Source organism: Heteronotia binoei, chromosome 10, assembly GCF_032191835.1.
Source record: "Heteronotia binoei isolate CCM8104 ecotype False Entrance Well chromosome 10, APGP_CSIRO_Hbin_v1, whole genome shotgun sequence".
NCBI lineage: Eukaryota > Metazoa > Chordata > Lepidosauria > Squamata > Gekkonidae > Heteronotia > Heteronotia binoei.
Genome location: NC_083232.1, coordinates 39,018,463 through 39,042,402, shown reverse-complemented (window position 1 = coordinate 39,042,402; position 23,940 = coordinate 39,018,463). Strand labels below are relative to the sequence as shown.

Sequence of the window (23,940 nt, the reverse complement as noted above, 5' to 3'; positions counted from 1 at the left end):
GCAGAATGATCTGAGCCATTCCTGGAAGCCAGTGCCACCAATGAAGTATTTATCTTCTATGCTTAGAAGTGGCATTACAGACTTCTGTTAAAATCCCATGAGCAGCAATTGAAATTTGCTGACAGTCTTCAAAGGCAGCCACACTTAATACCAATATAGTGTAATCTGGGTGTTAGCAAAGAATGGGCAATAGCAACCAGGTCTGATACTGCCAACCTCAAATTTACAGTTATCACAATTATTCACTCAATAATAGTCAAAATTTAATATCCAATTTTGCTTGTATATTTGTGAAGTCTTTCGCAAATTCACTTGAATTACTCAGGCATATTTGTTTAAGACAAGGGCTCTGGTGATGAGTTCTATGCACAACACTCCAGAAGCATATACAGTCTGTGCTTGGGCATGTCTTCCCAGTATGCCACATTGTAACAGCGATAAACTTTTGTTGAGATATTCCCCATACAAAGCACTGCTATTTAAACATGTCAACAATGCAAAAGTGTTACTCTAACAAAAGTTGCATTAACTAGCATTTGCTAGACTCTTTGCTATCACATAAAATATGTTCACTTTATAAAAAGAAAAAGAATTCTTTTGATGAATCAAGCCCAATATCTGAATAAACAGTAAGATAATTATACTGAAGGGTTTTGAAGTCCAATTTAATATTTTATTAAACAAAGGATATAAACACCTGATTGTTTTGAAGTCTCTCAAAGCTGTGGAAATATATTCAGACAAGTGTTTTTCCATTAATGCTACTCTAAGCCAAGCTCTTCCCTGAAAAAAAGATAGCATCAATTACATCTTTTAATACTAAACAATATTTAATACTATTAAAGAATTCAAAATTTCCAAGCTGATAAGTAGATGGTGGTATGCAATGAATACAGAAAGGGGAATGTGAGCCAAGCTGGACAGCTGCTGAACACTCAGTCTTGATCAGTACTTGATCAGCATATTTTACCTCTCTCCATACATATCTATACATCTCATACGTATACCTTATTATACAAACACAGTCCTCACATATTAGCCACACATACTCATATCACTATGGTGCAGCAAAGATCATGAATCTTTTTGTTTGAACAGATGCTACGTATTACTTTTTCAGCAATTACTTTGTTAAGAAGTGCACAGATAGGCATGGAAACTCAAACTCAGAAGCTACCTGGGAAGTATGTTATCTCTTCTTCAGTCCGTTTCTTCTTCATCACATTTCTAATACAACAGTGAAATATGTGAGGCAGCTGACAGGATACCAAGGCAGAAGCCCACTTGGATTCCTGAAATTTGTGTTCCACTCTTTAATAGATTAAGCCTAACCTGAACCAAGCTTCCATCCCAGAGCTCAAATACTCATCTAAAAAAGTTCCCTTGCCTACCCATTCCTGTGCTAGCACTTTGACACTAGTGGTAGTTGCTAGGATGGTCATTCATTAATCTTGAAAAGCCACACATGACATTCTAGCATATGGATGTCATATTTTGGCAGCTTCCCCTCCGCACAAGAGTCATCCCTTCCACAGTTTTCTCTGATCCTTGAGGAACTCTTTAATTACTTAACCCAGAAATTTAACAGTTCCTGACAAATCTGGAAATAGGATACATAGCATACATAAACATGCAGTGGTGCCCATTTTTTTACAATACCTTAGTCATTTAATAGATTTTAAAAGTGGTTTCTGCTACATTTCTAGGTTCAAACACTGATGTTTTGCAGTCTGACACTGTTTTTAAATAAATTCTTCCATTACTAGTTTATCTAAGAAATACTTTAGCTCATATGTGCTAGCACAATTTCTATCAACATGCCACATGCAAATTCGCAAGCAATGTTGAACTCCTTTCAGATGAAGAGCACTGTATAACTAAACATAGTAAATACATCAGCTCTACCAGAAGCTAGCTCAACAGAAGTTCTCACTTTATATTGCATTTCTCATTCTCTAGCATTGAGGCAAACTGTCTAACAATACAGCATTTTAGTTCCAGCATCAAATCTAAGGGACTTTTTAAAAACAGCAACTTAATATGAGTTCTACTTCTACAGTCCACCACTACAAGTGGAATAAAAAAATTAAACAGGCAATTATATTCCAAAACACAATCCACATGATACCTTTTATTATTACCAACCAACCAGTGTGTGAGGTTTAAAGTCCACCAGAAATGTTAGATTATAAGGCCTACTAACAGTATTTCTCTAATTATAGATAGCTGTTCCATGCATTGAATAACATTGTTATAGCCATTTTATTTCAACAGCAAGTGAGACATAGAAGGCATCATCTATACATACTCTGAACTCTTAAGTTTAAAGATCAATAGTGTTTTCTGACCTTAGCTCTTGAAGAATTGACATTTTCCATATTCTCAATGCTGCAGATGCAGTTGTGTGAAACTTTACGGCAAGCAACCTTAATATAATCCCAAAAACTACGAGGACTTTCATAGCCAAACCAGGAGATCTGACCTAGATCAGTTACCAAGGAGAAAGATTGATAATATTGATAATAAAATTGATAATATCTCATGTGATCAAATAACACATGCCTATTGTTAGGAGGGTTTACTCTGACAGAAATCTTTTATGATATGTGGGACAGGAATAGCACAGTCTAAAACCTGCTGATACATTCTGTCTGAAAGAGACATTCTGCAACAGCACACAAATGTAGAATGCAAATTCACAATGCTACCTCTTGCCGTGTTTCGCAGCGCAGCACAGATACTGATGGCAAGTACAGTAGATGCTCCATATAACAACTGCACCACAGGCAAGCTCAATGACATCGTTTTTAGAGATAAGAAGCTATTTGTGGTCTAGCTAAAGAAAAGAAAGCACTCCCATGGCAGAGCACTCAATGCCAGCCAGCTATTTTCATCCCTTAGCACTGAGAGATTGTCCCTCTTCTCCTTTTGAGCTGCTCAGCATCATTCTGTTGCTTCTGCCTGGTAACAATTTACTGATGGTGATGACAACCATACTTTGTGGCATCTACCAGGCCTGCCTGTGTGGATGGCATGAAAAAGCTCACAGAAGAGTCAAAGCAACCAAGATGTTGAGGATTAGCTGCCCACTGCATAGGCACTAAAAGAGAACAATTTGGACAACCCACAGAAATGCAGTCTGCATCCCAACAAACTAAAACACAAAGGGAGAAGTCAGCACAATGGGTGATTAAATGAAAGTAAAGGAAAAATGTGAAACTGATTCACAAGGGAAACTGGGCTGGCAGGTGTTCCAAAACTAAGCTGTACCCCAACAATGTAGATAAAGAAATCTATTCAGAAGCAGATTCAAGCAACCTCTGACTTCTCAGCAGCAGAAGTGACTCCTATCACTAAACAAGAGGTTGTTGGTTATACTGGCTTTCCCAAATTTAGCTACCAGGGCTTTTAGCAGTATGCAGTCAAATATCAACACAACAAAACATCATTTTTCCCCATTATCCTCTTCATGAATCTAAACATGGACCCCATTGCCCAATTTATTGAAACCTGCAGGGGTCCTTTAGTAGAGCAAGGATGAGGTTCACTGAAAGTTTGGTGCCATTTGGTGAAAAAGGCTGCTCCAGAAAGCCTGCAATTTTCCCACACAGGAAATAACAGGTTGGTATCTCAGGCGAATGAAAAAGGAATTTTTCCCTGACATGACTTCTCAAATGATAAAAATATTTCTGAAATGAAAACAATAAATCATGCCCTTTCTGAAATTATGATACAGAACAAGATAATTTTTCAAAAGCATACCCCTAATGGTTTCCTTAATGGAAGCCTGTTATCCATAGTTCAAGGACAGTCCTATAAATTTCAGTTCGTTCTCCAGGCTCTTCAAAGATCTTTATGACAAATGCATTACAATTAAAACATGTTAACCCTCATTTATGGTGGAATTACTGATATACAATTAGAAAAAGGCACTGTCACAAAACATGCAAGAGTACAGCTTATATACCTTTGAGGCGATGACTCAGAATTTGTTCCAAAATAGCTGCAAAATTATTAAATTCTGGAGATGAATCATCAATAGTTTCAAAACATGAACGATCAATCAGTGTCTTAACAGAAAACCTAGGATAGAAAAAAGCATATTACAACAGCTCATTTGGTACCACATTATATTTTAAGAGGAGTCATGCCTTGGCATTAAAGTAGAATTCTCTACTGAATTTTAGAGCCCAATTTAAACAATTTATTTAAATTAATTAAAATTTAGGGGGGAAAGGAAAATTTGTAATTATTACTTTCATATTGTCAAGAGTATAGCTGTGCAAGGAAATAAGTTGTTTACAATATTTTAAGAACATAATAAGAGTTCTGCTGGAACAGATCAATAGGTCTTTCTAGTCAGCATCCTGTTTCCACAGTGGTTTACTAGATGTTCCAAAAGGTTCACAGAAGTGTCATTCAAACGTCTTCCTATTACTGCCTACCTACAACTAATATGGTATCCCCAAATCAGGAAGGCACTTGTTCTGGATTACTCGAGTCAGGCCTGATTCAGACACAGATATAGTTACCTTTCCTATATCAGATCATTAATTTCCAAGCAACAAATACACCTCCACAACATTTTGGTTGTTTGAAGTGGCACACACAAGTGAAAATATCACTAGAAGACCTTTGTTTCCATTTTTGTTAGTTAAAATTCTTTATGATCTCTTTATTAAAACATAATTATTTACACTTTCAACACTGACTAACTTAAATACAAATTGATTTTAGATAATTTAAGGGAAATGGTGACTTCAGCCCAGGGGTGTCAAACGTGCGGCTTGGGGGCCGAATCAGGTCCCTGGATGGCTCCTATCAGGCCCCCGAGCAACTGGCTCTTGTCTACTTCCTTCTCTCTTTCTCTTGCTTCCTTCTGCATCTCAACTAGCTTTGCAAGGCTTGCTCAATCACACAGGAGCTACCAAGCAAAACCTTAATTTTCTCCATTGGTTGAGGCTCATCTCCTTCCTAGTTCCCTGGGGAGGGAGGGAAAGAGCTGGCCAGAGCTGCCTTTGCCCAGTTCCCTGGATCCCATGAGAGAAATGTAAAGAAAGCACCTTTAAGACCAACAAGTGCTAATGCTTCAGGCATGTTTTAAGTTTGTTGTTTTTTAAATATTTAGTCATGTTTGTCTGTGTCCTTTAAAGAGTTTATATCTCTGCTACCTAATCTTAAATAGGTACACATACGGCCTGGCCCCACATGGCCCAGCCAGGTCTCATTTATGTCAGATCTGGCCCTCATAACAAATGAGTTTGTGTTGGGTTTCTGATGCAATTTCACTTCCTGTTGTCATGAGTTGTTTGTATATGCATGCTGATGTTTAGCCAGTGAGTAGGTACAGCCAATGAGAATGTTTGCACGTACTTCCTGCCAAGGCTAGGTGTCAATATGCATAGTGACCATTGAGGGAGAGCCCTAATAGGCTAATCCATATATTTGGGTGGTGGTCTGAGAGAAACCATTTGGTCAGTTTTATTGCCCTTTGTGTTAAGCCCTTAGATCTCCATGCAGTTGAAATTAGGACTCGAGAGAGTCGAGATGTAGCCTAGAAATTAGATAGGATATTGAATCCTTCTTTGTTTTCTAGAAATCCCAGTCATACCTTTTCCTCATTAGTAAAGTAAACTACTTTGTTTCTTAAGCTAAACTGTGTGCCTGGCTGTTATTCGTGGTTCTCTCCACGTTACTCTGCTAATAGTATATCTAAACCCCAACAGTTTGACACCTCTGCTTTAGCCCATCAATAATTTCTCACTAAAAGTAAGCAAGGTATTTCTTCTGAGGGGGATCTGAGAGTCAAAACAGACTACCATATTTATATGTTTTGAAAATCATATTTCAACAGTAGTTTGTCATCCCCTTCATAGGGTTTACATTCTTGGCTAACACCATACAGAGTTACCTAAATGTAGCTATCTTCTAAAAGACATACAAATGTTATGGTAACACATTTTACTGCTTTAATCATAACCAAGAATATTTTTTAAAATAGTGATTTCTCATATGGTTATCTGAGGAACCCCAACTAATCCACTCCATATTTGAACAGTTACCATCACTTCAGTGTTTAGTTGGCATTCTTGCTGTCTTCCAAGGCTCCTCAGACCTCAACCCAGAAACATATTATCAAACTGCTCATAGACTAGGAACCATAATAGTCACTCCTTTGTTCTTTATAGGTATCCAAAGCTATTAAGGTTGGGGGGGGGGGGGTTGTGTGTGTATTAAGTGCTGTCAAGTTGCTTCTGACTGATGGCGACCCAATAAATTAATAACGTAATAATCTAATTGGCTGAAATTAGTCCATTAAAAAATTAGATCTATTGGACTCGTTGTACCTATCATCTGCCTAAACAGTATTCCAGATAATTAAACGCAGGCTTTTAGATATTCAACTTCAGTGCCTCTTTGAGGCAGCTTGGAAAACTTGCTCTCCAACTTACCTGGAATTGTCTCCAACCCCGGGCCAGTTAGCTACCTATTTTTGCTCTCTAATTGACCCTCAGTAAAGAAGAGCATTCATTCTGGCCAGATTTTAATGTACTGCCATCGGCCATCTTCTCCAGAAAATGTCAAAAAATTCCCTATGAATTTAGATGATGCCCCTGTAGTTTGGGAGCTCTTGAATCTGTTTATCATGTTTTATTAACTTGTCCACTTTATATTAAGTTCCAAGAAAAATTTTTTAATCTCCTCCTTTGTACATGATGTGGCCTTCCTGAAAGAGTTAAGGTCCACCAGTTACTTTCTGGTTATAACTCTCTTATAACCTCTAATGTCGCCTGTTTCCTTCAGCTCGCAATATGAACCAGGGAAGCTATTAACATGTATTTTGTTTATGCCTAGCTTTGTTCTTTCACTGCATTTTTAAACTTTTAGCTCTTAACATCTTTGATATGCCAATGAAGGTTGTCTGTCTGCTACTGCCACTCACCAAATTTGGAGAGACCCACTTAGAGGTCATCAAAATTTGTTTTAGGTTTACCATCCTCACTTGGTGTCATTTGCAAATTTGGCTCCTCAACTGCTCATCTGTATTCTACATGACTTATTAAACTAGTCCTAATAAATTTCTTCCCACCAAAACAAAAAAATCCTACTTCCCTTCATTTATTTACTCCTCCCCTCTACCTCCTACCAACCCAGAGGACCCACAATCTTATTCCAAGTTAATTCAGAAGCTTTTGACAAGGCACTTTATTGAAAGCATTTTGAAAGTCCAAGTATAGTCTTTACCAGTCAACCCTTATCAACATGCTTAACTCTTACAAAGAACTCCCAAAAGACTGTTGAAGCAGAATTTCCTTTTGTAGGAGCCATCTTGATTCTCCTTCTGTAAGACTTTTTTTTACCAGTTTACTCAAAACAGACAGATGTTAAGCCAATTATTATGCTTTCCCAGATCTTTCTTTTTAAATCAATGTTGCCTAACATTTACTACTTTCAATCCACTAGTAAAGAAGTAATAACAAAATGCTAAACATGTTGAATCTTCTTCAGTAGTCTGTGCTCACTGTTAAAAATGTCACCAGCTACATCACGAGCGCTTCTCTCAAATATTCTAGGAGTTTACTTCCTACACATGAATAATATCACTTTATCAGGCCTGCAGTATCCAGCTACTGGATACAATCTTTGGTCTATGACAGTGTTATGTCTACAAATAATGAACTGCTACATGTACCCAATATTAGGAACATATCAGTATGCTGTTGCCACTGCTGGATAAGTCATTTTCTCTTTTTCTCTTTCATTCATAGAGACAAACAGCAGATACAGCAATCATAGCACTGCACTGTTCCTCTCTAAGAAGGCAATATAATGGACAGTTGTAACTACTGTGTATGTATACATTTCTGGCAGAAGAGAGTTCAGTAGTGGTGTTGATTTGCTTGGTTGCCTGGGAGCCATTTTTACTTGCCACAAATCACCATGCAAGGTAATAATTGTTGTATAAAATCTCACTAATCAGGGTCACATAACAGAATTTGGAAACCAGTTCACTGACTCAATTTTTTAAAATGTAGTTTTTGAGAGCAACTGTGCATCTCATCTTCCTACAGCATTTTCAATGTTAAATTTAAAAGCATGTGGCATTTTTACACAAACTAGTTAACATGATACAAAGTGGCACGGACAAGAACTGAACATGGAGAATGACAGTAGCTGAATTCTGAGGCATGTGATTGTTCTTAGAGTTAACACTACATACAGCATGCTCCTTCCAGTTACCCAGAACATTATTTTAAATACCCATATTGTGATACACACAAAAGAAATTTTAAATAAAATTTATGCAACTGAAGATTTTCTAACAATGGTATCATTTGTGTTTTGCATTTTAGACAGTATATAGAAGATACATGATCCAATCTCTTGATATTTTCATTATTTACTTAGAAGCAGTTGCTGGGGGCTGCCAGTTAGATCTGAACAGTGGCTGGCTATGTAAAGGTGTGTTCCCTTAGTGACATTTTCCAAATCAAAATGAAATGTCCTATTAACTTTGCTAGGGGAAAGTTGCAAGATCTATTATAACAATGTATTATGAGGAACTAGTCATAATGCTATTATTTGCCTAACATTTGTACAATTCAGCATCAAAAACCCATTAAGTATAAAATTACAAATATAAAAAGCAACACAAAGTATATTGAGCCTTGTTTCGCAATGCATGTACTTGTGACAAAACTAGTAGTTCTACCACAAAAAAGCACAGTGTGTATGTGTTTTGCACAACCAGAGGTAAACCTGCTGTGGGTCCTAACTGAAGGCCATTAGGAATATTGCTTTCTTCATATTCTGCTGTTTCTGCTAATCTCCACACTCTTCCACAATTTCCCCAACCCATCCTCATAAAGAAATTACAGTGAAACATCCTTCATTCAAATACAAAGCTTAAAGACTAACATTCAGCCACAATCATCCCAGGGCCACTTCACTTTAAAAGATGCCTGCATGGGTGGCACTGTCACATATTTCTTTATGTTGCTGCTTGTATTAAAGATTGTTATATGCTTCTTATGTAAAGCATTTGCAGTTGCTTTCTGTCTATGTAGAATGATTCAAAATGTTTTTTTGAAAGATGGGGCATTAACTAGTAGAAGTAGGCTCTATAACAGGGGTGGCCAAATTTGCTTAACATAAGAGTCACATAGAATAAATGTTAGATGTTTGAGAGCTGCAAGACATGAACATGAGGAAGAGAAAGTGATAGAGCAAGAGGGAGGGAATGAGGGAGGCAACTTTAAATGTGTTCTCCAAGCCCCCCATCTTGACTGGCTTGACTTGGAGAAGGGAATGCCTTCTGCAAGCTGGCCAACAGGGCGGTGGGGGCTTTGAGAGCCACATGTAACTCCTGAGTCACAGATTGACCACCCCTGCTATATAATTTAACCCTAACATAGCATTATGTATTAGAATCAGTTTTGCTAAGCTGACCAAGTTCTTTGTGGTACTCAGATCAATGTTTACACTGTGCAGACTGGTATTATGGGTAACAGATTACACACAGCAATGGTGACAAATTCTTAGAACAAGAGCTGAAATGATCCAGGCCTACCTGGAAACTATGGCTATTACCTTAATAGCACAGCCTCTTCTGGTTAATAAAGAGGTGAATGGTTACTCAAATAACAAGGCTAAGGCACTCAATACAGGTTGACATTAGTTAAGAAGAAGAAGAAGATATTGGATTTATATCCCGCCCTCCACTCCGAAGAGTCTCAGAGCGGCTCACAATCTCCTTTACCTTCCTCCCCCACAACAGACACCCTGTGAGGTGGGTGGGGCTGGAGAGGGCTCTCACAGCAGCTGCCCTTTCAAGGACAACCTCTGCCAGAGCTATGGCTGACCCAAGGCCATTCTAGCAGGTGCAAGTGGAGGAGTGGGGAATCAAACCCGGTTCTCCCAGATAAGAGTCTGCACACTTAACCACTACACCAAACTGGCTCTCCTAGTGATAAACAGGATAACAGATTCTCATCAGAGTTGATGGGCTCAGAAAGGCTAAAAAGGAAAAGGCTAGAGAATTCCAATCTTTGCTCTAACTTGTTCCTCCACTTTCACTTACTTACGTACCTTGCCCATTTCCCAACCATTCTCACTCCAGTCCAGGCTATGACTGAGACCATTACCTTCCCACCCCCGAATCCAGCAATTCCTCTGAATCAAGACAAATGTATAGCCCAAGAAAGAATAAGGAATACTTTGGATTAGGGGCTACAGTACTGGGGCTTTGCAGGCAGAAATTCCCCATTCTCAAAGCAAGGTATCAACCACAGTAGGAGAACACAACTGAGGATTGCTGCGTGGTGAGAACCCTTGATTTAGACAATAAGATCAAATGTAAAGTCAGCGCCTATATCTTCTATTGCCCCGCCTCTTAAAGGCGGGGCAATAGAAGATAATACCATATAAACCTAACATGGGAAATTGTCAGGAGACCTTACTTTTTTATACATCTAGCAGCGCTCAGGCTATTTCCTCCCTGACTCGATCTAATGAGAACTAGCCACTCGTTTATTAGAGAGTTTTCCTACACAGATGTTGAGGAAACAGCAATAAAGAAAGCACGCTGTCGGGATGCGAGGATGGAGAAAAAGGAAGGAAAGAGCGACGCTTTTCCCATTCTGGGCACGCACCGGAGGTCGATTGACAGAAACTAGTCGTGGCCTTTTCACCCACCGCCCTGTCGCCGTCGCAGCCCGGGCGATGGATAGCATGGAGCTCGGCGGTCCTTCCTGCACGCCCTGCAGGTTCTGGGGGCTGGAAGAGTCGGCGATTCCCTCTCCCGCGTGCGGCGGGCGGGGCGGGGCAGGCAGCTGTCCCGGATGAAAAGAGACGACGCCACACGGCGCCTGTCCTGCCTGGACCGCACTCACCTGCAGACCGTGATGAGATTCCGCCTCTCGACGGCCGCGTTGCGGAACTGGACGCTTTTCCTCCGCGAAGAGGCGTTCAGCCCCCCGAGGCCGAACGACGCCATCTGCCCACGGAGCGCAGGGCAGGTGCCTTTGTTCCAGCCCCTCGGCAGCCGCGGAAGAGAAATGCCTCTGCCTTTCTCGGGTACCGTAATTCTCCCCACCAACCCCGCGCTTCGAACAGCGGAAATGCCGCCGGGCACCTGCTCCCCACCGGGGTGGGTGGGTGGGCCGCGCTCGTTTCTGCGGGGGCGGCTTCGTGTGTGAACGTCCCTCCCTCCCTCTCTCTCTCTCCCCGCCCCAGCCCGAGCTTTCCTCGGCAGCTCCGAGACACAGCGGCTGCACCTCAAAATCGCCTCAGCAGCAATTGCCGGGACTGCAGAGCACCGGCTTCGCCAGCCAATCGCGAGACACAAAAGGCCGGGAGGGGCGGGATTTAAACGGGGATGTGCCTCCTTTGCCAGCGAGCGCCTCCTCCTAACGGAAACAACTGTCAGTGGGGAAAGGGACCAAACAGCGGCCGCCGGGGAGGGGGAGGGGGCGGGAGCCCACGGGGGAGGTAAGGGGAGTCAGAGGTCTGAATGAAAGGAAGAAAAGGTTCGTGAGGCAGAGCAGTCGCGCCTCTCCTCCATCGCCACCACCCTCAGAATCTCCTCACGCTTCTGTGTTCCCTAGATAGCGTCTGCCTCACACACACTCACGCTATATATTTTCTCAGCAAGTAAAAATGTCTATTCAGAATTAAGAGTAATTTTTATGTGACTTTAAAAGCGCTTTCTTCCATTTCCCAGGGTCGCTATGCTATTATTAATTAATTAATTAAGTCATGGGATTGCCACTGCCAGTAATGGCTAGGCTTCCGTTTTCCTACCTGGGTAATGTTTGGGGACAAAGCTTAAAATGGTTAAAAAAAATTAAGCCCATAAAATGCCTTCTATTCATCTAAAATGTACAGCTTTTGCAATGGTAATACCAGTTCAGCACTACATTGACTTCTCACAGTCTGGGCTACAAACAACCAAAACTGTATACAGAGCAGATAAGCAAATGAGTCCTACACAACTATATCGGTAATGTACATGAGCAGAACACTTCTTTAAGGAAGACATTCTAGAACACATTCATTTTCCAAGTGGGTAATGTCAAAATTCACAGAGCAGTCTTACAATGAATTGATCTATTACAGAACACTCAAAATGCATGCAGAACAGACTGCTGAAGTAGAAAAACCAAATGGTTATATTTCACACATTACTCAAGGTACTAAGGATGTAGACCTCACTTGAGAAACTATGTACGTTTTTCAAAGATATCTAATCTGGTCCCATACATATACACACAAACACACACATACAGGAAAGAGTTTGCTGTTCCTCTGGCCTGTTCAGCATTCCCTGTCAGTCATCTGCCATACCAAGCAGTTGGGTGAGTAAACAGACATGGAGCAGTTGACTCAAGCAGGTAGACAAATGGGTAATAATGGGACTAGGCAAACCCTGCTGCTACTACCTCTCTTCCCCTGCAATCAGTAAGAAAACCCTGTTGCTGAACTGCTCCTGCTATGAGCCCAACTGCAGAGGATCAACTCAGAATGCCCTAGTGCTTGTTTTCCTTCCCTAGCCATGGTAGCATATTTTGAAATTGATTGAGAACAGTAGCACAGTGAGTAAGCAGCCTCCTTTTCACTGCTGCTGATGGGGACACGAAATATAAGCAGGTAGCGTTCCACATAGAGATAAATTTTACAGGTAGCGTTCCACATAGAGATTACGTATAACCTTCCCCACCCATACCAGTGCATTTCTATGCTCCGTGTTACACACTTTTGTAACATACAAATTAAATGCTAATTATTTCATAGTGGGAGAAAATAAACAATTTCCTCCTTTTAAGATTTTGTTTTTCTTTGGCTGTCTATCCAGAGATCCCAAAATGAGCCAAGCCAATCAAAAACAGATAGTTGCCAGCCCTAACTGTATAAGATATAAGTAATGCATTAGTCTGAAATGTCTTACCTTTTCCATCCCAATTTCACTCACCATTTGCTTTAGGTACACCTATTGCATGGGATTGACCTGCATATAATGTAAGATGTCCAAAGGTGATTTAAGGCACATGTACAGAAAAGACTGTGAGTTGTGTGTGAAAACTGTCCTCGCGCAGAACAATGACCACTTGGGGTCTTTCATACAGTATCATCTTGAGCTGTTTATTCAGCTGTTTATTATGGCCAGGGACTCCCTTTTCTCCATAAGGCTACACTGGAAAGGTACAATATGGTTCAGTAGATAAAGAAAGGAAAACTCTTTAAAGGGCTAGAAGGAAGGGAATGGCATGCAGTAGTAAGGTGTCACTGCACCATTTTGAAAATTAAGTCACTCCATGGTTATCAGTGCAGGGGGGGAGTAGTTATTAGCCTTGCCTGGGGTGCCAAACAGTCTAGATCCAGCCCTGTATATGCAATGCTTCCCTTCCTATCAAACCCAAACCTCTTTTATTGATTTAAGAACATAAAACATATAATTTATAATGTAATTAGCATATTAAAAGGTAAAGGTAGTCCCCTGTGCAAGCACCAGTCGTTTCCGACTCTGTGGCGACGTTGCTTTCACATTTTCACGGCAGACTTTTTATGGGGTGGTTTGCCATTGCCTTCCCCAGTCATCTACACTTTCCCCCCAGCAAGCTGGGTACTCATTTTACCGACCTCAGAAGGATGGAAGGATGGTCAACCTGGAGCCGGCTACCTGAACCAGCTTCTGCTGGGATCGAATTCAGGTCGTGTGCAGAGGGCTCCAACTGCAGTACTGCAGCTTTACTACTCTGCACCACAGGGCTCTAATTAGCATATAATATTGTACTTTTTGGCATACTGATGGAATTTAAAAGTATAAATGCCTTACAGAGCCTTTCTAACTAAGATTATACCCTCCTAAGTCCATTGACTTTAGCACTGTTTGTTTACTGACATAACCAGTACGCAAGAGAAAGTTGCAAACTGCTGCACCCTATGCCACTATAGTATAATGGGGGGAAAGAGACATGGTTAGAACAGGATTAATGTACTCAAATATGCCTTAGATTTTATTGGATTATTGCCTTAAAAGGTGCATTTATATGCAGGGTCAGTTGGGCAGGGGGAGTTTGTAGGTTTGCCAGGTACTCACCCCGGCTCCTTTTTTGGTTCACCACTCTTGTAGCTGGCAGGAGAAAAAATGTGATCGCCCTTACATCACTTCCAAGTAAAATCCTAGAGTTTCCAGCAATTCTTAGAGTGGACTGATGACACTTTGAATTTTTTCCCAGAAGTGATGTAACACCATCACAACAATGCTATTCCTCATGTCCCCACACCCCAGACTCTAACCAATTTGCAACCATTGGATGGAAAACCTAGACAGGAAGGCCATTTGGTCTTGGACTCAAGTTCATAAGGGGCCTCATGCTTTGAAATACCGTATGTTGATTTCTTGTGGCATCTGATAAATTTCACAACATGTCTGACTCTTTTTATTTTATTTTGTATATGTTCATATGCTGTCTTTTTTCTTCCCCTAGGAGTCTCAAAAGCTAAACATAGTTCAGACCACTCTTGATCTCTGAAAGGTTCTGATTATATGCATTCCATATGTACGTTCCTACACAATATAAAGATTCTATATAATTGTGAATCATTATGAATCACCATATTTTAATTACCATATTAAGCAGCCACAAAGTGAAGTATCTGGAGTGCAAGGAAGGAGTTTGATTTAAATCAATTATTTCAGTTGGTCTTTTTTCTTCGTTTGACTTTTGCTGACTGACAGTCCTAATTTCAAAGGAGACGAGGGGAAACATGGGAACTGTAACGGGTAAAATGATTTTTTTCCAGGGGATTAGTTCAATTTTATTTTTCTCAACTTTGCATTTCTCAGTCCCTTCATTTCTTAACTAAAGCCCTAATCAAACTACCTGTATAGTACAATGTTGAAGGGATTGCAGAAAGTACACAGGGAGCCAGCCAGCCACTATGCCCTACTACCATTCACCACCAAGGGACAGCCATAACCCAAGCTGGCCAGGTGGTGCAGGCATACATGTCTAGCTATGGCACATGCCCCAGCCACTCATATCAGCACAACACAACATGACAGTGCCAAGATGCTGACACCCTGGAGACGCAACCTTGCATGTGAGCTGCAGCCAATTTGGACCTGGGAGGAGGGTATGGCATGAGAGGCACATACACAGCCATCTCCTGAAACAATCCATGCCCCAAATGGGCTATGAGGCTGGTGCTGGCTCCTGTGCAATATAACCCCATTCCAAGTAACCTCTGAAAACAGCTATGGAGTTCAATGGACAATGAACAGGGAGTACGTCATGGGTTGCTCCAATGATTATCTGCATTTCCCTATTATTATTATTTACTATTTTGGATTTTTCCCACCCTCCCTGCAAGCAGGCTCAGGGTGAATAATAACATAGTCAAACATTAAAACCAATCTAAACTTTAAAAACAATTATACAGTTTAACCAAAACTTTAAAAACAAGTATACAAATAAAAGATATAATACTATATAAGATAATAATATATTATAACAATCCAGATAAGCCCATATGGATGGATGGATGAATGGAGTCAAATGAAACTACATATTGTCAGTGCTCCATGGGAAAATCAATACGCAATGTTTGCAAGAACCCTACAGTGCTCCAATATGTTGCTGTTCTGATTTAAAAAACCAGTTGTCCAGAACTATCTTCGGCACCACCAGGGATACCATGGTGCTCACCTTCCCAGATGACCCACCTCCTGACCCTGCAGCAGTTAGCTCACCACCTTGCAGCAGTTAGCTCGTGTCGCACCCCTCCCACTCCCATGCATGCCAAATCTTCATTGCCTGCCCAGGCCCTCCTCTACACCAGCTTGAGGGGAAATGGCCAGGCTAGCACCCCTTCCTACCTGGGAGGCTGCCCGTCAATGCATCCCTGTTGCCTTTTCCTGGTCCCCAAGATGGTTGGATTAGAAGCCATCACTGGGCTACGGCTGCTCCACAATCCATCCTCTGATCCAGCTGGGGACAAGGATGGATTCTGTAGTCTAGTGGGTCTCACAGTGGCTGGTGTGACCCATGGATTCCACCATGCCCAGCAGGCACCAGTTCCCAGTGAAGGCCTAAATGGACTGAGGTGGAGAAGGAGAGGGAGTTCCTGTATATGCTGGTAATGGAGCATGGCAGTGTTGTCCTCACCACTATGAGAGGCAGTCCCACAACAGTTTGCCACTGTGCCTTCTGCTGCATGGCAACAGAGCGTATCTCTGCCCTGGGCCACACAGTGCAGATGGAGCCGACCATCCTGAAGCAGTAGAATTGGACTACAAGTTGGCTGTGGCTTGTTTGCAAAAAATAAAATAAAAAATGAGTTATATCTTTCCTAAGTCCACTGATTCCACAAGATGGAGAGGATGTAGTTGCTTAGGATGGCACTGCAAATTATGCTGCTTTCATTAGAAATTATGACTCTAATTACTTTCATGGGGTGGATGGGGGTGAAAATGTCCATGTGTAGGGCCGGTGCGTGGGAGTAGGCAAAGTAGGCAGTCACCTAGGGTGCCACCTGGCCCAGGGTGCCATTGGGTGCCCCCTCCCTGATGCATGACCACTGTCACCTTGTCCTCTCCCATCACCAAGCTGCCCTCAACAAAGCCAAGCCACCCCCCTCTCCCCAACGTGTGACTTGGCCTCCCACCTCATCCTATCCTGCCACCCTCCTTCCTAACATGGCTGGCAAGCACTTATTCTCACAATTTTTTTTGAAAAATTAAAAATCAGTAAATTAAAAATGTGAAAAGTTTCAAGTCTGGCGCTCTTCAATTTCCCTATGTTTCTGAAGGACTTGTTTCTGAATAACCTTCCATATGATTAGATAAATGTAATTTTCGGCATCTGGACTATTTAAAAAGTCCATTCTTAGTCTGACAGTCACATATCAATCAGAAAGATAGTTTCAGAGGGCAGGCATGTTGGTTTGCAGTGGAAGAGCTAGATTTGAGTCCAATAACACCTTCAGAACCAACAAAATTGGGGGAGGGGAAGATATAAACTTTTAAGAGACTAAACTCTGTTTGTCAGATATCAAAGAGAGCTTTGATGCTAAAAAAATCTTGTTGGTCTCTAAGGTGCTACTGGACTTGAATCTAACAAATCAACCAGTCATGTGAAGTTAGCGAATATACTAATGAACACAAAGGAATTTACCTTCAAATAAACATATACATGCATTAGATTTTACCTGGGACATAATCAATCAAGAATAAGTTACACTGAATGCAGTGGGGTTTACTCCTTAGATATTGTAATTATGATTTTAGCCTTAATCCTATTAATTTTAAGCTATTGCATTGCCAGTTGATCTACTATATTAATATGTGACCTGCTCACTAGCCATCTACTTGGAGAGTCAGTTTGGTGTAGTGGTTAAGTATGCGGACTCTTATCTGGGAGAACCAGGTTTGATTCCCCACTCCTTCACTTGCACCTGCTAGCATGGCCTTGGGTCAGCCATAGCTCTGGCAGAGGTTGTCCTTGAAAGGGCAGCTGCTGTGAGAGCCCTGTCCAGCTGCACCCACCTCACAGGGTGCCTGTTGTGGGGAAGGAAGGTAAAGGAGATTGTGAGCCGCTCTGAGACTCTTCGGAGTGGAGGGTGGGATATAAATCCAATATCATCTTCTACTGCCAATCTGTGCAATTATAAGTTTTAATATGATATGAATTAATGTAATTTAACCAACTGTTGTTATTTTTCTTTTAAGTTGTAGTTTTAAACATTTACTTGGAAGAATGTTCTTTGAAAATTAGATGCCCTATGTAAGTGTGCAAATTAGATGCACTATGTAAGTGGGCAAGCCTTTTAAAATAAATGGGCTGAAGTGCACCTAATGCTGCAGAGTATCAGAAAACATATCTGTTTCAGCTCAGGGATTGCTTGTGTTGATTAGTTGTATACTTAAAAGAAACAGCATATTTGACTTCCAAGTGTATGCATTCACATTGCCACAAGGTGGCCTTGTCTAACAAGGTATTGTCCTTTCCAAGCTAATTCTGGGGCATTTTAAATAAAACATTGTTATCCAGTTAAGAAATAATAAAATAATAATATATGCCCTAATATTTCTTGAAGGTAGCATACTAAAAAGGGATAAATTGATCCAGCTGGTCAGCAATTCTTTGCATTCTAAAAACATAGCTTTTTAAAAAGTTGTAAACAAGTAGTATGCCTCGGCCTGGGTAAACTGATCTCATCAGATCTCAGAAGCTAAGTAGGGCCAGGCCTGGTGAGTACTTGGGAGACCACCAAGGAAGTCCAGAGTTGCTACACTGATTGTACCCTGACCTGTACACTCCAGGTTAGCCCAATCTTGTCAGATCTCTGCCAACCCATCCTATGGCAAACCATATGGATGTTATAATCTCTTGAGTAAACATGCTCTCTATTTAAACTAACAAAGTCAGAATGTTACCTAGATTTATGACACACCTACGACAGCAGTCTGCTTTTCATCACCTAGTGTTTTTTCAGCTGTTTTGTCCTACACTAACAAACACAGATCCTATTTGTGATTCTTTTTATCTGCTAAAAACATTCCCATGATTCCACACTGCAAACTTATATTAAGAATTGCTGCGTCCATTCCCATATGTCTGATGAAGTCTGCTTAAGAGCATATGAAAGCTTACATTCTGAATAAATCGTAGTTGGTCTTAAAGGTGCACCTGTCTACTGCTTTGTTCTAAGGTTATATCTGGACAGTATTTGGATAGGAGACCTCCAAACAATACTAGACTTGTGACATGAAGGCAGGCAATGGCAAACCACCTCTGAACATCTTTTGCCTTGAAAACCCCATGAGGTCACCAAAAATCATCTGTGACTTGATTGCAACAAAACAAAACACTGGTGGCACAGTATAAATTATAACTATCATTAGTCTCAGAGAAATCCTTAAACAAAACAAGTGACTTAACTTTATTTCAAACAAACTAGCATTGCATACATTGAAAACAACCACACAATTTCAATCATAGAATTATGTCATAAATGTGGAAGGGAGTATCTTGTCCGACCCATTCCCCCATTGCAAAACAGAAAATCTAAAGCTAGATCATGCCAGCAAGATGGTTGTCCGGACCAATGTTCCCTCTAAGCCTCAGTCTTGTAAGCAAAAATTCTACTTTATGAGCTACTGGCATTAAAGTTGTTTGCTACTGCATAAATTATTGTGCTCTGGGGTCATCTTTCCTGAGCAAAAACAAAAATGTATGAGCTGGAGGCTAAAAATCTGAGCTAGCTCATGCTAACTCAGTTTAGAGGGAACACTGGTCCAGACTATTGTTAAAGACCTCAGTGAGGCAGAATCCTTCCTCCTCATCCCTAAGTAATTTGTTCCATTGCTGAACTGCTTTTAGTGTTAAGAATTTTCTTCTAACCATCAGCTGAAATCTACCTTTTGAAACGTAAGCTTGTTAGATCAAGTCTTGCCCTCTGGGACAACAGAGAATAAGCTTCCCTGTGATAGTACTTCAGGTACTTTAGTGCTATCATGTTTCCCCTCCTATGTACTGGGTAGTAAATGTCATTGAACTCAGTACAAATAACTTCCAAGGACATGTGCTGGGATCTGGTTTACTAGAGGGAAGAAGAAGAGATTGGATGCTTCACTTGGAGTATCAGAGTGTCTTACAATCGCCTTTTCCTTCCCCTCTCCACAACAGACACCCTGTGGGGTTGGTGGGGCTGAGAGAGTTCTTTTGAAGACTGCTCTTGAGAAAACAGATTTTTCAAGAGCTGTGACTGACCCAAGATCACTCAGCAGGTGCATGTGGAGGAGTGGGGAATCCAACCCTGTTCTCCCAGATAAGAGTTTGTGCACTTAATCAATACACCAAACTGGCTCCCTGTAAAAGTGTCAATGCTATTCATTTAATGTGGGTTTCCCATGATGCCTATAATTAACATTAGATTTGCTATCAGAAATCAGCAATAATAGTAATCTTAAACACTTTTCAAGCCAGTAATTTTCACTGATTTGAGGGACATCCATAAGTTTCATACAATGCTGGTCTAGAAAAGGGAAGAAGCACCTGCAACATCCGAGTGGTGGAAATTCAGGAAAATTGCATGGAATCCAGAAGTTACTGCCTTAGCAGGTAAACAAGCCCCAATATCTTGCAAGAAGGAGGATTCTTAGGAGTGACCAAAGGCAGCAAAGGGGCATATGCAGCTTGCTGTGGCTTCTTCTGGGAACTGTCTAAGAAGGATGTATTCAGCCACCCAAACCAGTCTGTGGAAGACCAGAACTTCTATAGGCCTGGAGAAAAATGTACTGTCCCTTTAACAGAAGTTTAATGTGTGAAGAGGTGCCAACACATCTGCAAAAAAGGTTTCATGCCTTCTCCCAGCCATTGGGTGACTTACTAGCTGCCTGAAGTTTGGGAGAACATAATAAGTCCTTCTGGAGATTACCTATAACTGTTTACATAAACTGAAGGGTTCTACTTTGTGTAGCATTGGAGAAGAGAGGGGAAATAGAGCTAATGGAAAGAGAGGAGGAAAAGTGGGATATGGAATCAGTGAGGGAGTAGGCATGGCGAGGGAAATAGGATTTCCTATCCCCTCAGGTCCAGATGAGCAGCTGATAAGGAAATGGAGACAGAGGAAAGGGTACTATGCCCCACTGAAGTCCCTCCCCTCCTCAAACCACACCATCCCAAGGCTTCACATTCAAATCAGTAATAGTCCTGCCCAAGTTGGCAACCCTATAAATTGGATGTGCCTCCAAACCTAATGCAGAATCTCAGTATTCTGAAGGACCCCCACCCCACCCCGACAACAGGAGGACAGCAAGAGGAAGAGGAAATGGTATCCCAACACAGGAGGAGGGCATGTGGAAAAATTTAACCCTCAGGAGCAGGAAGATCAGAAGACATTCTGAGCCTATGCTGCTAAGCAGTCAGGGCCAGGATCTCCTGATAGATACTGATTCTGAACCAGTGGAACAAAGGCTACTTCCCCAGCCTCCAGGAAGCTTGAAGGAAGTTTCTCAGGATCCCATGGATGAGAAAACTCAGGCTTCTGCTTACCAATATAGGAAGAGGCATGTGCTGGTAATTGGGGATTCTCTACTCAGGAAATGTTTGGATTTCTGGACAATGGCTTACACTTTTGAGATGGTGGTCTTCTATCAGGAGATGGTCTGCACCTCACAAAGGTAGGGGAAAAGATGTTTGGTAAGATCCTTGCTAACCTAATAAGGAGGGCTTTAAACTAAATTGGATGGGGGAGTGAGACAATTACAAAGCCTAGTCTGATGTCAATAATTGGAGATAAGAATGCTAGTTTTACAGGGAGCGGCACATACATTAGGTAACATTAACTCGCAGGTACATAAGAAACAAACACCTCAGGATGCATAAAACATGGATTCTGATGTCTCTACACTAATGTGCCAAGTATGGAAAAAAAGCAGGAGGAAGTGGAAGTCCTTACAGGAAGTGGACTATGACCTAATAGGCATTACTGAAACTTGGTGGGATTATATTCGCAATTGGAATATTAGGAATGAGGAGTGCAATTTATTTAAAAGGGGCAGACAAATAAGGAAGGGTGGAGGCATAGCATTATATGTGAAGGAGGTATATACTTGAGAGGAAATACATGAATCTGATCACCAAGCCAGGCATAAGATTTAGATTAGATTCTCCTACAACAGACTGCAAAATTCTCAAAGAGAAGGGACACAGTGGTCATTGGAGATTTCAGTTACCCGGACATCTGTTGGAAGTCCAACTCTGCTAAAAACAAAAGGTCAAATAAATTCCTGACTTGTTTTGCTGACTACTTCATTTTCCAGAAAGTGGAAAAGGAAACAAGGGGATCTGCTATCTTGGATTTTTATGCTCATCAACAGGGAAGAACTGGTTGATGAGGTGGAAGTAGTGGGCATCCTGGGTAGTAGTGACCATGTGATTTTGGAATTTACAGTCTTGGGGAAGGGAAAATACATAGTGAGATATATAGGTCTTCAGGAAAGCAAATTTTGACAAACTTAATAGTTCTGCTGGGTAAAATCTCATGGTCAGAAATACTTAACAAGAAGGGCGTTCAAGAGGGGTGGGAGTTGCATATTGCATGCTAATTTACTACCCACCCTCTATTTGTACAACTGCTTTTTGTAATTCCATTTACCAGTAATTGTTCAATGAAGTGTGCTTGCATGTGAAAGCTCATACCCAGAATAAAACTTTGTTGGACTTAAAGGTGCCACCAGACTCTAACTGTTCTGATCAAATTTTGTTCAGCATTGGTTGCACATGTGGAAGAATTGGGAACAATACTGTATTTATTGCATTAGAACTGTGAATGTTTTTTATTATATTTTATTATGATGTTACTAGGGTTGCCAAGTCCAATTCAATACATATCTGGGGACTTTGGGGGTGGAGCCAGGAGACATTGGGGGTAGAGCCAGGAGCAAGGATGTGACAGGCATAATTGAACTCCAAAGGGAGTTCCAGCCACCACATTTAAAGGAACCGCACATCTTTTAAATGAAGATAGGGGCACCTTCTTTGGGGACTCACAGAACTGGACCCCCTAGTCCAATCTTTTTGAAACTTGGAGGGTGTTTTGGGGAAAGACACTGGATGGTATGCTGAAAATTTGGTGTCTTTAACTCAAAAAACAGCCCCCCCTAGAGCCCCAGATACCTACAGACCAATTCTCCATTATACCCTATAGGAATCAGTCTCCATAGGGAATAAAGGAGTGCCCAGCAGACATTTCCCTCCCACCCACACTTTCTGATGACCCTGCAGCGGGGGGAGAATCTCCAAACCGGGGGATCCTTTGCCTCCACCTGGGGACTGGCAACCCTAGATGTTATCCACTCTGGGCCTGTTCATAGGGGAGTGCAGGCTATAAGTCTAACGAAATAATACCTTCGCAACACAAATTTACTTTAATTATAGAATAGAAAACATTCCACAGTATACATAAAGAGAGTCTCTTACATCCCTTTGGTCACTGGAGGCTTCTTATAGCAGCAGCTATTCCCAACATCTCCAGTAAAGTCTACTCACTACTGCTTCCTCTTGCTTACATTTCAGACAGTTTGGGCAAAGCCTCCCAGTTCAAGTATCACTTGGCAATCATACTGAATCATACTAGCTTGAGTCTGGCACTTGTCCCTGGCACTTCCTTATTAGGCAACACCTCAAACTTACTTGGATTTAGTTTCAGCTTGGACTAAACTTCAGTTTATTAGCCCAGATCCATCAAATTATCTTCCCCAAGAATTTTCTCAGGATTTCCACCGACCCATCTGACTCAGCTGTTGACCTGGGAATCATCTGCACATTGGTAGGACCTTGATGGGGTGCCTCTGACATCAGCACCTATCACCAGGAGTCGGGGGGTGATTCTGGACTCTGCTTTATCTATGGAGACTCATATCGCCAATGTTGTCTGGCAGGCGGTTTTTTAACTGTACCAAGTCAGACAGCTGGCCCCCTATCTGTCTCACCCTGACCTTGCTACAGTAATCCATGAAATGGTCACCCCCTGCCATCAGTGGACCACACCCAGATTCTTTTGGATTACTCCTAATTTACACAAACATAGACTTCCTGTGAAATCTTGGGTGACAACCCTACTGCTGGCAGATGTGGATCCTGAAATAACTAATTCAGTGGCAAAATATCTGTCGATAGTGTTCTCTCTAAAATGCCTCTGAAATTTGTTGTGCTGTTATTATGTATTAAGATTTTTAAAGTCTAACTTTATAATGTTAAAAAGTTTTATGGAATTTTATATTAAAGTTAGGTATTCTTTCAAGTTAATTATGTCTTGTGATCATGATTATTGGTTTTCTTCCTTACTGTTAATTTATTTTGGTTTTAAATTATTTGTAATTTGTTTTGTACTTACTGTCTTGTTTTATCTTGAGCTTAAGATTGGTCAAAG

General features: G+C 41.2%; 1 protein-coding gene across 4 annotated transcripts in view; it reads right to left on the bottom strand.

Moving 5' to 3' along the window:
* Positions 1-11,313, bottom strand: part of RUNDC3B (RUN domain containing 3B) — a 43,126-nt gene extending 31,813 nt beyond the window's left edge. For 3 of the 4 annotated variants that reach the window (XM_060248447.1, XM_060248446.1, XM_060248445.1), the window contains exons 1-4: positions 10,893-11,017; positions 3,968-4,083; positions 2,349-2,482; positions 698-783 (exon numbers count right to left, since the gene is read on the bottom strand). In XM_060248447.1, the coding sequence (XP_060104430.1) occupies positions 698-783; positions 2,349-2,482; positions 3,968-4,083; positions 10,893-10,996 (440 nt within the window). In that variant the 5' untranslated portion in view covers positions 10,997-11,017. Of the gene's footprint in view, positions 1-697; positions 784-2,348; positions 2,483-3,967; positions 4,084-10,892 lie in introns of all 4 variants that reach the window. The other variant, XM_060248444.1, reaches the window with a different exon arrangement.
* Between the last annotated feature and the right edge of the window lie 12,627 nt (positions 11,314-23,940).